General features: G+C 56.7%; 2 protein-coding genes across 5 annotated transcripts; one reads left to right on the top strand and one right to left on the bottom strand.

Annotated features, from left to right (window-relative positions):
* Positions 1-3,827, top strand: TP53I13 (tumor protein p53 inducible protein 13). 2 transcript variants are annotated; one of them, XM_011359927.2, is made up of 7 exons: positions 1-138; positions 295-363; positions 584-625; positions 2,264-2,392; positions 2,525-2,725; positions 2,817-3,372; positions 3,460-3,820. In XM_011359927.2, exons 1-7 carry the CDS (start codon positions 58-60, stop codon positions 3,570-3,572), a joined length of 1,191 nt encoding a protein of 396 aa, XP_011358229.1. In that variant the 5' UTR covers positions 1-57; the 3' UTR covers positions 3,573-3,820. The 2 variants fall into 2 exon arrangements, with proteins under 2 accessions (XP_011358229.1, XP_011358228.1); XM_011359926.2 differs by having other exon boundaries at positions 7-363; positions 3,460-3,827.
* A 336-nt stretch (positions 3,828-4,163) lies between these two features.
* GIT1 (GIT ArfGAP 1) lies at positions 4,164-15,239 on the bottom strand. 3 transcript variants are annotated; one of them, XM_023530554.1, is made up of 20 exons: positions 13,603-15,239; positions 13,025-13,137; positions 12,798-12,903; positions 12,060-12,277; positions 11,882-11,976; positions 11,504-11,546; positions 9,663-9,689; positions 9,433-9,481; positions 8,894-8,966; positions 8,226-8,323; positions 7,709-7,820; positions 7,443-7,576; positions 7,186-7,293; positions 6,806-7,036; positions 6,663-6,716; positions 6,386-6,472; positions 6,194-6,267; positions 5,902-6,084; positions 5,736-5,799; positions 4,164-5,583 (listed from the first exon to the last, which is right to left on the bottom strand). In XM_023530554.1, exons 2-20 carry the CDS (start codon positions 13,135-13,137, stop codon positions 5,371-5,373), a joined length of 2,082 nt encoding a protein of 693 aa, XP_023386322.1. In that variant the 5' UTR covers positions 13,603-15,239; the 3' UTR covers positions 4,164-5,370. The 3 variants fall into 3 exon arrangements, with proteins under 3 accessions (XP_023386322.1, XP_023386321.1, XP_023386323.1); XM_023530553.1 differs by having other exon boundaries at positions 7,141-7,293; positions 13,603-15,235; XM_023530555.1 differs by lacking the exon at positions 6,386-6,472 and having other exon boundaries at positions 7,141-7,293; positions 13,603-15,237.
* Positions 15,240-15,601: the final 362 nt, after the last annotated feature.

The raw sequence follows: 15,601 nt of genomic DNA, 5'->3' as shown, positions 1-15,601 counted from the left end.
GGGCGGGGCGGGGCGGCGCGCTCTCCCTAGCTTGCGGGTCCGCGGGCCCCGCCCGGGATGGCGCCTCCTCTCCCTTCTCCGCCTTCGCCCCAGCTGCTCCTTGTTGCAGCCTTGGCCGGGATCCTGAGTCCCACTGAGGTGAGGCGACCCGCTCCTGAGAAGGCTCCGGCCCGGGATCTCAGCGCTTTGCCAAAAGTTCTTCCTGGAAAGAGTGGCTGGCTGGGCCTGGGGAGAGGGAGGGCAGGGCCCTCGCCGAGGCCAGCGCCCCAGCTCTTCCGCGTCTTGGACCCACAGGTGGTGGCTGAGCCGGCGGAGGAGGCAGGTGCCCGTTGTCCCGAGGGCCTGTGGCCTCTGCCCCCTCAGGTAGGAGCCTGCAGGACGGTGGGAGAGGGTGTCAAAGGGGTAGCCCAGTCCCACTCTGTCCACTTTGCACCCTCGGAGTAACCCTCTGAGGACCTCTGCCGGTTCCTCCAGCCCTCAGTCGCCCCATCCAAACCTGGAGACATGGGGCCTGCTGTCCCCTCCCCATCCCCCACACAGACTCCCCCAGCTACTTTAAGTTCTCTTCTTTCCCCATGTACAGGTGTCACCAAGAGTGACCTACACACGGGTGAGCACATGGCAGGTAAGTACCAGCAGGAGCCATCCTTGATGTCTGCACGGGAAACATGGAGCTCCTTGCAGGGTTTCTCCGCCTTTTCTGCTCGCTAGCTCCATTCTTTACCACTTCGTCAGGAAGAGGCAATGTTCTTGGTCCCAAGACAGTGAGCCATAGGTCTCTGTCCTCTGCTGTGCTGTGTCAGGAATGCTGTTGAGTAGCTGGTTGTGTGCGCAGGAGGCTGCAAGGGAATTCTGAGGGTAGTAGGGAAAAAACTCATGCTCCAACTCTGCTGTGTGCCTGTGGGAAGTCTCTTGACCTCTCTGGGCCCTAGTTTTCTGTAAGAGGATATTAGTGATGTCCGTACCCATGAGGAGTAAATGAATAGTGTGTGACAACACTTTGGAAAATATAAAGCTGTATCGTTTAAAGAGTGTGCCTCGGGTTACCAGGTTCCAAATTGTGGGTTCACTTTGTATGGCTGCCTCTCTATTTTTGTAACCAGTCATAGCTTCCCTGTCCCCTTTAGTTTTCCTTTTGAAACATCTCACTTTTTTGATCCTCATAATAGCTCCAGGCCAAGAGACCTCATGCCACCTACCTGATTCCTTTCCTCAGACATCCCTTTCATTAAATCATTTTACTGTTCAGAAACCCTCGATGGCTCCTTATTCCCCACCTTATCTTAGCTATACTTCCTTGCCTGGCTTTTCAGGCCCTACCTAGTTAAGTCAGCCTCGATTGACCTTTCCAAATCTGTGGTTTCTCTCCAGTCGTGTTGGTCTGCTCACCTACCACACATGCGAGTGCCAGGCTCTTTTCACTGCTGTACTTTTGCTCCTTCATATTCTCTTCTACACCTGGCCCGTCCTGACCCAAAGCTGAAGCAGTCAGCTCCCTGGCCTCTGCCATTCATCTTCATCCATCTTCCAAGTGCAGTACAGGTCAGCTCTCCCATGAGACCTTGCCCGATCACATCAGCCCTTACTCATCACCTTCTCCATATTCATGTAATGCTTACAACCTATTTCTTATAATTTAACAACTAATCAGTTTGAGTTTTATTAGTTTGCTCTTTCATTTGCATTGGTTCTGTTTCCCTGAGTTTCCTTTACATTCTGTGCAGACAGAGTCTGGGAGTTCTCTTATGGCATCTCCTATAGCATCTGGCACGGTGTTGAGCATCGGGTCAGGTCAAAGAATAATTAGTAATTGACAAAGTGTTTCCATCCTGGGATTGTGCACCTGCTGCCTGCATGGCCTGTATTTGGATGCTTTGGGGAGAAATATATAGATAAGATCAATGAATAGAAGATCTGGTTTCCATCAAGGGGATGCTTATAGTCTAGACTGGGGACCTGTAGAGCCATCATTGCAGGTACAGAGAAATACAGCTAAAGAGTGTGGTCGGAGTCTGACACGGTTACGCAGACATGCTGTCATGGGAGTTGTGAACTTTGAGGGGTGGCACTTAATGGAAGAGGGGTGAAAGGAACACTCAGAGGCAAGAGGCAGTGCACGCCAGTACTTTCTGTCCTGAGACCTGATGGTGGAAGGGTCATGTGGCCATTCTGGAAGTTCCTTTAATCTGGCCCCCAGGATACAATTATGATTCTCAGGGAGAGACCTGGGGCCTGGCTTGATGTTTTTATGCCTTTCCTCCAGGCTGAGGATGTCAGTTTCCTCTACCATCCCTGTGCCCACCCCTGGCTGAAGCTCCAGCTTGCCCTTCTGGCCCATGTTTGTGTGGCCCAGCCCTCACTGGCCCCTGACTTCAGCCTCACTAGGGATCGGGTAAGTGGTTGGTGAAAGGTGGTTGGCATTAGCAGAGGCTGCAGCCCCATGTACAGGGAAAGGAAAATTCAGGGGCTTCCTTTTGCTCACTCCCACCTTCATCTTAGCTCTAACAGTTACCTCTTTTCATAGCCCCTGGTGCTGGCAGCATGGGGAGTGGCGCTGGAGATGGCATGGGTAGAGCCAGCCTGGGCTGCCCACTGGCTGAAGAGGAGGCGGAGGAGGAAGCAGAGGAAGGAAAAGGCAGGGTTCCACTCTGACAGCCTTTCTGAGCCCTCTCCCTTAGTGCCAACACCGGGCAGAGGGAAGCCGTCTCGGAGAGGGTGTGTGCAGGTGAGGGGTGTTGGGCCCAGGCTTGGTTGTTGGTATGATCATTGGGTTATCTGGGCAGGGGAAATATGAGTGCTGTTTCTTTTTCCCTTAGGCCCCAGCTTTGGCCTTTACTCTGCGGAGCTGGCGGCCCCCAGGCAGAGAGGTGGCATCTAGAGGGTTCAGGCAGCTCTCTCCTGGTGGTGCCAAGAGGCGTGGGCTGCGGGCTGCCCTTGGTCTCCAGCCTACCCCTTCAGTCCTGAGGTTCCCCTCTGCTTTCCCATGGAGCTTGGAGGCCAGGCAGCCCATATTAGGAACCCCGGGTGAGCAGGGTAATGCCCCTTCTGTGCCCACTGCCGCATTGCTGCCTGGGAGGCCTGGAGGCAATGCCAGCTCCAGGATAGAGGCTCAGGTACCCAAAGGGCAAAGCAGCCCAGGTGGCTGTGCCTGTCCAAGTCAGGCTTCCCGGGCCCCTCAGGCAGCAGCACCTCCGAGGGGGGCCAGGGGCCCCACCCCACGCACGGAAGAGGCTGCCTGGGCTGCCATGGCCCTGACTTTCCTGTTGGTGCTGCTCACTCTGGCCACACTCTGCACTCGGCTGCACCGAAACTTCCGACGCGGGGAGAGCATCTACTGGGGGCCTATAGTGGACAGCCAGGACACAGTCGCTGGTGAGGAGTTCCCCTCCTTACTCACCCCAGCCCTTCCCTGCCCCTCATGGCTTCCCTGCCCTTGACTGCTCCCCACTCTGCCCATAGCTGTGCTGAAGAGTAGGCTGCTGATGCCTCCGCGCCGGGTTAAGCGCTCGCGCCGGAGACCCCTCCTCCCACCCACGCCAGACAGCGGCCCGGACGGGGACAGCTCCGACTGACCTGACCCAGCCCTGCCACTGTGGCAGGTTCGGCCCCTCCTCCGGCCAGAAGGCCACGACCTCTGCCACGTGGATTGCACCCAGGGTTGCCCTCTGGTGGCCAGATGGAGCAGGCCTGCTTAAACATTTGCAGAGGGGTTCTTCCTTAATGTGTAAGGTTAGTGGGGAGAGGTAGCCAGGGGAGAAAAAGCTGTGTTAGTCTCCCTTACTAAAACTCCTTGTATTTCTAATTAAATTATTTTAGTAGAGCCTGGAGTCCAGTTCATGCACTTGCCACACAAACTCATGCCCATCTCAGGACACTGTCCTAGACCATTTGAAATGTTTGTAAAATCAAATTGGGCACCACCAACCAGGTCTTAAGAGGCAAAGTTTTAGAAGTATGGGGGAGTGTGTGTGTGGGGGGGGTGTGTGTGACTCACTGAAACACTGTTATTTCTAAGCTCCATTTCTAAGACATCCCTTTCCTCAGTGCAGAGTCTGGAGCAGTTGCAGCCTTCATTTGCTTCATGTCCTTGCCCGGTTTGTCTTTCTCCAGTTCATATCTGCCACCTCCCCAGTTCCCCTCTCCTCAATTCTCTAGGCATCAGAAACAGCACATGGTCACTTATTTATTTTTGATACAAATGTACATGACACACATCTTGACAGCCCACCCACCACCACACAGGTAGAGCCTGGTCCCCTGGGACAGAGGCAGGACAATGAGAAGAGCTGGTGGGTGCTACCATCTGCCTCTCCAGCCTTCCCAGGCTGCAGCCTGGGTTCCAGGTACCCAGATACTGCAGGCACAGGTGCTGGCCTCTCAGAAGTTATAGGGAGGGGCCTCTCAGCCAAGTCAGGGACCCCCGGGGAGCCAGCCCCAGGCTCAGGAGCTCAGTTCTCTGCCCCAGCCAGCACACAGCGCCCTCCACAGGGAGGGGGCGGAGAGATGGAAGGAAGTGGTTTTACGTTCATAGAGAAGGGGCATGAGTGGTGGGAGTGATGAGGGGAGACAGTGGGCAGGACCCCAGAAGGTTACCCTGGCAGTCCCTGGCCCCAGAATGGGGGAGGGGAGACTGACCCCTAACGCTGGTCCTACTGCTCTGGTTCCCTCACCCCTCACGAAACTCCAGATGGGCCAGGCCTCTGGAACGGCACTGCCGTCCCACACACTCACACACAGGCACGCAGGGACACTCAGTTACCACAATGTTAAAATTAAGGGGTGGAATAGAGGAGAGAGAAAAAAAAAAAAGATTTTCCAGTGTTTGCTGCTGGGGACCCCGGGAACACAGGTTGGAGCCTGTGCCCTAGGCAGGGGCCGTTTGGCATTAAAGGAGAGCAGCATGGGGCTGGTGGCTACAGGGTGGGGACATCCACAGAGATTATGTACAAAGAAGGGGGGATGCCCCACTCAGCCCCCAATAGGGCTGAACTGGCTCATGGGGGTGGGTGTATGTAGGGGGAACTGCCCCACTCAGAGTGTCCCCACCTGACCCTCTGCTAAGGGTGCCCCAGAGGGCAAGGGGCTGGAAGTGATGCCTTACAGGTCCCTGCACACTAGAAAGGGAGGGGATGCTATGTACAGGGGGGAGGTACATGGAATGTAGGGGACAGAAGCTCCTGTCACCCCACCTCCCCATCCTTGGGGGGCTTGAGGGGGGCGGGCACCAGGGCGCCTGGCTGCCAGGGGAGAGGACAGCACTAAGGGCACTTGCGCCAGCGGCTCTGTTGGGGTGGGGATTAGTGTCTGGAGTGGCCCAGCTCCCTTGGCCAGTGAGGTCCCAGGGTGTAGGTGAGGGTGCAGGGAGAGTGGTCACTGCTTCTTCTCTCGGGTAGTGATGGTGACCAGCTGCTTGGCAGCCTTGGCGATGTCATAGGCGCACTGGATCACCTGCTGAGTTAGCAGCTGGAAGTCCACGGGGGCACCAGGCTCTGGAGGCACTGTCTTCCGGCACTCACTCTGCAGCCGGTAGGCGCTGGCGTTGAGCAGCCTCAGAGAGCTGCGCACAGGCTCCAGGGCTGGCCTCTGGGGAGGAGGAAGGAGCTAGGCCTCGGACTTCAAACCATGACCCATGAGCAAGGCCCAGTGTGTCTGTGACTCCACCCAGGTAGCAGATTCTCTAAACCTGCCCCATCCTGAGGCCCTCCCAATCCTGCTCCTCACTCCAGCTCCTGTACCTTTGGGAAAAGAGAGGCCATCTCGGTCACAGCCAGATGAATCTTCTCTGAGCAGGGCACAAAGCTGTGGGGGAAAGGGAGGGTATAAAAATTAGAAGGGCACTGGCCCCTCCTTTGACCTCTGCAACACCCAGAGGTCACATGAGCCTGTACCCCATCCCCATACCTGTCATGTTTGAATTCCTGGGCAGCTCGCAACAATTCCTGAATGTTTTTGGTGACCTGTTCCGTCTTCAGGATGACGTCCTCTGTGCTGGGAAGCCCAGGGTCCAGGTCTCCATCGAGGCTTTCCAACTCAGGGTGGAAGTCCTCCTCCTTGCCCAGCTCCAGAAACCTCTTCCCTTCCAGTCTGCGGTCCAGGGTTGGAAAGAGAGACATTCCAGCAGTGAGGCCTCTTGCCTGTGCCCTCACAGACACTCCAAGGCCCACCTGAGCTTCCCTCTGCCAGGGTGCCTCACCCAAGCAGTGGATCCCCACTTTGCGTGTTCTCATAGTCACTGTCAGCACCGCTGCCGTGGCGAGAAAGCTTGCTCTGGGGGGCACAGGGAAGGCGTGGTAGGTGAGGTGCATGTTCACAGACCCACACAGCCATCACCTCCTATGCGCAAATCTCATTCAGCCCATCCCTTGGGCACGGGATGGGACTTTACCGTGTGGCGGCTTCCATCCTGGGAGCACGACAGCAGTGGGGAGGAGGGAGTGAAGGGCACAGCTGAGGCCGACACCCCCTTCCGGATCTGAAACCCAGGAGGGTTGGAGTCAGTCTCTCCTCCTCTCTGCCACTCACCTTCCAGCTTCCCTGCACTGCGGGTGGGGACTGTGTGTATCTAGTTGTCCCTGTGCCTAGGATCCAGCACAAAGCCTGGCACCCACGGGGCTCAGAACCTGTTTGCAGAAATGGACCCATCTGCCCCTGGCCCTGCTTACCCGGTAAAGGCCAGCAGGAACGTGCATTGAATAGATGGCGTCATCCTCTAGTTCCTGGGGGTAAGCACAGTGGGTATCATGGAGGGCCCTGTGGTGGTCCCAGCCCTGTTTCCCTACCCCTTTGAGACCAGCTAGCAACTCACAGTGCTGTGGAAAGGCTGTAGCCGAGTGGCAAGCTCATCTCCAGGTGGACCCCCAAAGGGCTTCAGGGCAGAGCCCGGTTCATACATGGAGAAGGCCTGGCGGTCCCTGCGGTGGGCACTCCCACCAGGCCCTATGGACGCATGTTCTGCCCGTTCGCTGGGGAGTGGGGGTGTGGGCACTGGCCCTGGTGGCTGCCGGATATGCAAATTCTCCGCCTGCAGCTTGTGGATCTGAGAGTGGAGTGGTGTCAGAAACTCCAGAGGGTCTAAGCAGCACCCCCATCTCCCCACTGGTACTTTGGGAGCCCCCAATCCCACAAAGCAGCAGCCCTCACCTCCCTCTGCAGCCTCCGGAGCTCGTCACTCAAGCTACTATTGACCTTCATGAGCTGCTGCACCTTTGCCTCGGAGGTAGCCAGGGCCTTCTTGAGCTCCAGGTACTCCTGCAGCGTCACGGCCCCATCGGACAGGTCCGAAGAGTCCATGCTCTGCAGAGTGAGACATAAGCTTGTCAGCCATCAGGGGCAGGGGACAAATGCCCTCAGAGGGCTGCTCCCAGCCCACTTGTCACCCAGGCCCTGGCTACAAGAGGGTAGAGCTTGGCCTTGGCGGGCCTGGGGAGGGGCAGCACTCAGACCCGGGCGCGATTGTTCCGTGTGGCGCCGGCACTGCGCAGGGGCTCCTGGTCCGTGTCCTCGTCTGAGGCCACACTGTCGTAGTCGTGCTGGTCGTCAAGGTCACTCTGGCTCCGTGCAGACAGCTCGAGATTGTCTGAGGGCACAGACCTGTCACTCAGGGCTCACCACACCACCAATCTATCATGCCACCCCCAAAAAGGAGCTATGCAAACGGATATCTTGGGACAGTGCCCACCCCCTGCGCCCCCACCTTTGCCCTTCCCACCTGTGGGGCTGCTCAGGCTCTTGCCCTGCTGTCTCCGCTTGGCCTCGCTGAGAATGTCGATGATCAAGGTGGCAAACTCTCGGGCATTAAAGCGGGCCAACTTCTGTCGCCCCTGTGAGGCAGAAAGGGCCAGGCCGGCATGAGGGGGCCCCCTGCTTTCTGCTGTCAGCTCTCTGCTTTATCCACAGCTAAACCACCCCAGCCCGGCTCACCTGGCCAGGGCAGGGGGTGAGGGATGGCACAGATTCAGGGTACCTCGGGGAGCTCTCAAGAAGGGACTGAAATATCCCCCGCCCAGAGACTGTTCACCAAGTGCTCAAAAGAACAGCCTCTTACCCATTCCCAAATCCCAGGGCCAGCTGGGCCTGGAGGGAGGCCTCTGCCAGGGATGGAGAATAACAGGCCCCAGCTTAGGGTCTGTCCCAGGCAATAGCCAGTGACGAAGGACAGGGCCCACAGAGCTGGCAACTCCAGGAAGGAAGAAGACCACCCCAGGCTCCCCACCAAGCCCCCTCACCTGATTCCGTGTGGCTGAGTATTCAGGGTTAACAGGCAGGAAAGGCACAGCACTGCGCTCCGTCACCAGGGTGCTGTGGTTTTGGGTAGCCAGCCACACTGTGGGGGAGGGGCAGGAAGCAGATTGTCCAAAGTGGCCAGGCCCATGGGCTGAACAAGAGAAGCGCTGAGCAGTGCTCTCCTAGCTCCTCCCCACACCCACCAAGCTTGGTGTTCAAAACGGGTGGTCTTTAGACAGGCGAAGCAAGGCTGGGCAAGGCCAGCTGGGAACTGACGGACAGAACAAGGCGACTCCCGCACGCCAAGCCCAGCCCATAATTTGGGCTGGAATCTGGCTGTGGCCAGGAAGGAGTGATGTAGAGGGGTGGAGTAGGACTGGGGAGAGAGCCAAAATGGGAGGCAGCCAGAGCAGAGATGAGCGCTGGTCCAGGGTGCGGTGGGAGGAGCAGGCCGGCTGCCTCTAGCTCAACATACTCTGCCTGGCTGGGGAAGCTGCCCAGGTGGGCTCACAGCTGGCAGGGTTTTATATGCAGGTCAATAAGACCAACCCCAGGCACTCCTTCTTCGTTTCAGTAAAAGAACCCAAGAGCCACACCAGGTCCTAGCCCTTTCCCATCAGCTACGTTCTCTCCCCATCTGCCCAAAGCCTCCGATGCCCTTCCGGCTCACCCGCGTCATTTTCCCTTCGATCCACCTCGTCATACACATCCATGGCAAGTTCCTCAAAAAGCCGGTTGCTGAGCTAGAGGCACAGAGGGGGACACAGGCTTTGTCAGATCAACTGGCCCTCCGCGCCAACAGGGCTGGCTCACCGGGATGTCCTAAGACGGGGGAAATGGCTTGTGTCCCTTATGCCACCCAGTCCCCATAGTCTCAGAACTGGAAACAGTGGTAGGGGTCTGTATGCCAAGCTCCAAGGTGGGAGAGGACAGAAGGGAGACTAGAGCAACCAGCTAGTGCCCTTGTAGGTCAGAGGAAGAGCTAGGGCCTTGGGCGCCTTTGGAAGGCAAACCCAGCATCAAAGACAAGGGGTGGGAAGGTGAAGAAAGGAGACTAAGGAGATGGAAAAGAGGGAGGAGGCCAGAGTTAGGGCAGGTCGAAGACCTGGAAAAGGGCACCAGGTCAGAGGAAGGGGGAGCAATTGCAGGGGTAGGGGGTTAGAAATGAGAGCAGTTGCCATTATTGCGGGCCTGTCTGAGCAGACTCACCGCCTGCAGCTTCTTCTTGGCTGCTTTGGCCAACTCGGACAGGTCCAGGCTGTGGAAGACCGGAATGGGGAAGAGGAGAGAGGCCAGACATGAGAGATGGCCAGGCCCCTGCCAATGACCTCCCAAACATGCAGGGATCCCAGGGAGAAAAGACCCCAGATGTCACACAAGCAGCTCCACCCTGCCCCACCCGACCTCCAGAGCCTGCTCCCACGGCAGACGCCAGATACCTCTGAGACATGCACTTCTGCCGAGATCTAAGTCCAGAGGAAGGCAGCAGAAGGAAGAACAGGACAGAGGTAGCAATTACCCAGGAGCAGGGCAGCACATGCCTTCCCACATCAAGCTCAGACCCATCTCCGTGTGCACACCAGACCCAGAGTGCACAAGACTGAACACATCTCCCCCCCCCAACCTGCTCCTGAACGGCTCACTCCTCTTCTCGGTGACCCACTCATCCAGCACCAACATCAACTCCTGGGAGTCGCCTGAAACCTCCCTCACCCTCAAGCCTTTGCCAGGCTTTCCGTAGGTTCTGCCATTATTCCTCTTGCCTGGGCTTTTGCAATAACTCCTTAATCCTTTTCCTACTCCTAGTCTTGCCCCTACAATCCTTTTTTCCACCCAGCAGCCAGAGTAATCTTTTTAACGCATCTGGCTATATTACTCCTGGCCATAGAAACATCTCAATAACAACAGGTTTGCACGGCATATTTTAACAAAAAGCTCACTTAAAAAATATGCTAAGTGCTTTGTATGCATTATCTTATTTAATCCTCTCAAAAGCTCAGAAAGACAGGCTGTTGCCTTCATTTCCAGGAAAGGTAACTAAGGCTCAGAGAGGTTAAGTAGACTGCCTGAAGTCACACAACCAGTAAACAGCAGAGCTGACTCCACACATCCAGGCTTGGACCCTGTCTGCCCTTTGGGTGGTCACAGTTCTTGCTGAGGCTCGCAGGACTTGCCACTCTCGGACCCCATCTCTATTCCAGTCTTGCTCCTGGGATTCTCCGCCTCTCACATTGTGCTCCAGCCTCAGTCTGCCTGCAGTTCCTGGCACAGCGTGTCTAACATCTATGACTTTGTCTCTCTTGCTGTATCTCCCACACTGAACTACAACTGTTTGACGCGGCTGTGAGCTCCTTTAGGGCAGGGATCATGTCTGAGTTACCTCTGTGTCCCAGTGCCAAGAACAGCAGCCGGTACTGGGAAGGTGCCTGGTTAACATTTCATTGGGTACATGCCCATATGGGTTTATAGCACCCCCCCACCACCAACACACATACACAGGCACACACACCAAGCAGAATCAGACCAGAGAAGAAGTGGGGAGTCTTGGCATTTCAAAACAGAGGTCTGGGTTCAGGGATCTGAGGTGTCCAGGCCTGACCATCCCCATCTGCACACACTGGCCTTTAGAGAGGGAAGGAGCCTCCTCTCCAGATCCAGGCCAGCAGGCATTGCTTGGCATGAAGACGTGGCCATCAGAGCTGGCCACCAGGGGGTGCCAGCACCCATCTTGTGAGCTGGATGAGGGATTGGGGGGCGGGGGTGTTCCCCACAGCCTGAGCACCTGCCGCCTGGCAGATTAGAGGCAGAAACACCTAAATTGTCCCATGCCCTGGCTCCGGGCCCCTGCCCAATTTCTGAGCACACTACAGAGTCCTGGCCGGTAGTCCCAAAGTTAGTCAAATATCTGGAACCCACCACTTTTGCACTGAAGAGAAGTTTATCAGAGCCACTGGGAACAGAACCCAGTGATCCACTTCTCCTGGGGGTACTTCTTATACTCAAGCCCTATGTGTTTGACAGGAGGGGCTCAGGCTCTGATGGCCATATGCTGAATTGACACTTCTTACCTGCCCTGGGGCCCAGCATTAAGGAGTGAGGAATGGCCTGTGAAATAATTGTGTCTCCAGCCCATGATGGGGGTGAGGGGGTCGGAGCGGGGGGGGCGGGAGGGGTCCCAAGCCCCTAAAGCCTGGGGAGTAGGAGGGGTCGGGCCTCTGGGGGTCAGGCACCCACAGGGCTTCTAACAACCTCTGGGAAGAGGTTTCAGGTGGGCACTTACCTGTCAGCCATCTGTGGGATGATGTAATGCCCATTCTTGTGATCTGAGCAAAAATAAAAATGCCAAGTCACTGGTGCTGGGTAGCCTTAGCATTTGGAAGCCCACCTCACTGTCATGAACAGGGCTTGGCACTCAGGAGTGTCAGGGAAAGGAAGGAGGGCAGGCCACCCCCAAGAGCCCTGGGAGCTGGCTGGAAGTTATGCCCACCCCCACTCCCTACCCCAAAGTACGTAGCCCAGTGCCTGCAGCAATTTCACAGGAGCCAGTTGCCTAGCAACACTGTTCCCCAGCTGGCTTTGTCACCATGGTACCTGCTGCTGGGGTGTGTCTGGGTCCCACCTGCCTGGCACAGCCAGGCCCGCCCTGAACTCTGCTCACCAGGCTTTCGTCCACAGAGATAGAAGGCCAACCGGTCAGTGAGCTCATACTGGCACTCGACTAGCCTTTCAGCCAGCTCATGGTGCCCCGCCTGCCTGTGGGGAGGGGGCATGGCTCAGCCTGCAGCAGCAGTCCACTCCCCTGCCCACCCAAGCTTCACCCTTCAGCCGACCCTCACCTGGCATAGTCGATGGGTGTGCGGCCATTAACGTCAGGGGAGCCAGGGTCAGCCCCATACACTACAAGAAGCTCAGCCTGCAGTGTCTGCCCCGCCTTGGCAGCCACATGCAGAGGCGTGGTGCCCTTCTCTGGGTGGAAGAAGTTGGCCTGGGCACCCAGTGACAGCAGGCGCAGACATGTCTCCAAGTTGCCCGTCCGCACGCTCGAGTGCAGTTGCTGCAAGGAGCAGAGTGTGCAACAAATGTGTGTGTGAGGCCCCTCCCCTCCTTTAGCTGCACTCCTACAAGCTCCAAGGGCCCAGCTGAAACTGGGTTGTCAGGAAGGAAAAAAGTCTTCCCACTAGGAGTTAATACCAATGAATAATAGCTGTCGTCTGTCACCATCTACCACGTGCTGCATGCTCTGCTTAGAACAGACATTCTATGAGGTAGATGCCGTTATTTCTTTCCCATTTTACAGAGGAGGAAACTGAGGCTCTGACAGGCTAGGAAACTACCCCAAGTTTTCCCACCTTTTGGGTGAGAGCTAGGGAATTTTAGCCTGTATTCTAGGAGCTGAGGGAACTTGACCGCATGTAGCCAGACCGTGCAATCTTGTCCGTCCACCGTGCCCACAGTTCTTGCCTGATCTGGCTGCCTTTGGGGCCTAGGGCTCAGTGGTGAAGGAGAGGCCTTCAGGGCACTGTAGGTGAGAAGGAGAAGAGAAGCCCACCCATCCACTGTGGGGCCCCTCAAACCTTGCTGAGGTCTTTGGCAGTGACCCCATCGTCATCTCGGCAGGGAAGCTTGTGCACAAATGCCAGCATCTGGTACTTGGCTCTGATGAACTCCGACTTGATGGGGCTGTGTGGGGCACACAGGAGAAAATGGAGAGCAGAGTGGGAGAGGCTAATCACCCAGCCACCTCCTGGGCCCATGTCCCAGACCACACAGCCCCTGCCACCACCCCTCCGGCCTGACTCACTGGACTTTGTCTTGAGGGTTGGCTTTGCGCCGGCCGCTCTGCACTTGCGCGGGGTCCAGCAGGGAATGCTCCCAGATGGAGTTGGCTCCATTGCTGGCGAGTGTGTGCACCATCTGCAAGGAGAAGATGCCAACTGAGAGCGCTCTGGGTACTATGAGCTGGGGACCAGCCGCAGCCAGTGTGGCTGCAAATAGTACTAAGGAGCCTACTGTGTACCTGTCACCCCTGCACCTCCATCCAGTCAAGCCACACAAAGATGTGGGTCCTGTTTAGCACTTTAGGTTGCATGGTTAGCATGCCAAGGCTCAGAGAGGTTAAATGCGTTGCTCAATGCGACATGGCCAACTTAGTAAGTGGCAGAGCTGGGGTGAGAGTCTGGGTCTGTCTGACTCCAGTCCTGGACATCTCTCTTCTACATAGGCGAGTGGGTAGAAAGAGTCGGGGTTAGGCTCTGCCCCAGGTGGGTGCTGCCCCCTGGGAGCTGCAGAATCCAGATAGGTGTATATGTGGGTGTGAGGAAAGTGTGCCTGTGCTCAGCACACTCTGTGGGGGAGGAACCGCCTGGTCACGCCCCATACCTGCAACAATGTGGGAGGCCAGGCGCTGTGTCGAAGGTGCTTGACAATGGAGATGTGGCGTCCCAGGCTCCGGTGCACGCTGCAGCACTCGTCACACACCAGCACACCCCTGCTGATGGAGGCCCAGCCAGGGTCTGCAGGGTTGGGAGCAAGGATGAGCCATAGCCAGACTCAGGCGAGACCCTCTGAGCACCCGCTCTGGGCCAGCACTGCACTTAGTATTCCACACACATTCACTCACCCAGTAGGCACAGGTTACTGATGAGGAAGCTGAGCTAAGGCCATGGGAGGGATTTCCCCAAAGGCTCAAAGCTGGTGACCGACTGAGCCAAGTCCTTTCCTACATATCTTTTCCCCTCTGAGAAGGTGTGGTCCCCAGGGCCTACTCAGTGGTCAGTTTCCTATCCTACAGCCACCATTACCAGTCCCACAGCCTTTCCCCAGGGAACAAGACTGCTCCCCTAGCCCTCCCCCCAGGGAGGCAGGAATTCCCTAGGGGATGCAACCCTGATGCTTACATACCATATCCCTAGGCGGGTTGCACCGGCCCACCCGCCTGGCCCACCACACCCCTCCACGGGTTCCTGACTCTGCCCTTGTCCTGGCAGGCAAGAGGCATTTTCATGCCTAAGCCTTCTGTCACCATCACTGATGGAAAGAGCTGGAGCCCCTCTTAAGGGGGCTGGAGAGAGCAAAGGAGCTAACACTGATTGAGCACCCACTGTGTACAACTGGGTGTTCTATGTATGATGCCTCTTATAATTGTCAGGCAAGGTAAGGAATGCTCTATCTCTGCTTTACCAACGAGGAGACAGTGGCTCAAGAAAGGTTAGAGCACTTGCTCAAGGTCACACAGCTAATGAGTGAGAACGCTGGGGTGTGGACCCAGGCACTTAGATACCAGAGACTATGCCATGTCCATAACTCTGTTGTCCCTCTGCCTCTGCTATGAAGCGGGCAGCTCCCAGTGGGCAAGGGCTCTGGGAGCCACTCTCTACTCCCTGGGGAGAAGTGAACTTTGGAAATAAGAAAGGGAGGTCAGATCAGGGTGGGAGCCCCTGCAGTCCTTTTCAAGAGCAGAGGAGATGCCACCCATCCCAGACCCCTTGGGAGAGGGAGAAGAGACAGCTGTATACAGCTCAGACTTCGAAAAGGTCATGGGGGAGAAAGCAGCCATTGTGTGCCACTGGAGAGTGGGGGCAGGGAGCCTCTCTCTCAGGACACTGTGCTCTGCCCAGGCCCCCGCCTGTCCTGGGGGAGGAGGGTGTTGGCTCTCTGCCTGGCCCCTAGTGCTCAGGGGTAACAAGATTCTTTCCAACCAGAAGATGATTCTTAGACCCTTCTCCGCAAGGACTTCCATCAAAGTTCCCAGGAGAATTGTGAGGAGACTCTGAGTCAGGGTGCAGCCTAGCAAGTATCCCCTCATGGCATGGAAAGAAGAAGTAAAAGAGGGAGCTCAGCTCTTCGAGTCAGGGCTTCTTTAAGGAGTCCCCAAAATAGGGAAACAGAGGGATACACATGGTGTTCGCCACACACCTTCCTGGGGCGCTGATTCCTGGGGCCCAAGAAAAAGGGACCCAACATCTGTGCCAAGAGGGGGAGCCCTAAAGCACACTATATATAGTATTGGCTTTAACCATGCAGTAAGGCACCCCAGGCATGGAAAGCTCCCTCCCCCCACTCCCAAACACTACTGGGTCAGGGGTCTGCCCTCCAGCCACCTCCGGCAGCCCAGGCAGGAAGCTGGAAATGACGCAGCCTAAATTCCTCTTGTTGAAATGGTGGGGTTTCCTGTAAGTGGGGAGCCGCCCAGACCAGGATCATAAATGGGCTGCCCTGAGGCCTCCACCCCCACCCTAGGCCCGTGGCCCTACCGGAGAAGCCAGGCCTGGGAAGACTGGCAAGATATCCAGGGCCAGACCAGATATAGCAAACCCCTGAGTATAGCAGTGACCAAGAGACCAAGACCCAGAGAATGTGGTCCACAGCTTTGCTCTGT

The sequence above is a fragment of the Pteropus vampyrus genome, unplaced genomic scaffold, assembly GCF_000151845.1.
Source record: "Pteropus vampyrus isolate Shadow unplaced genomic scaffold, Pvam_2.0 Scaffold50, whole genome shotgun sequence".
In the NCBI taxonomy this organism is placed as follows: Eukaryota; Metazoa; Chordata; class Mammalia; order Chiroptera; family Pteropodidae; genus Pteropus; species Pteropus vampyrus.
The sequence above is the reverse complement of the archived record's forward strand: the minus strand, read 5'-3'. Positions and strand labels throughout refer to the sequence as shown.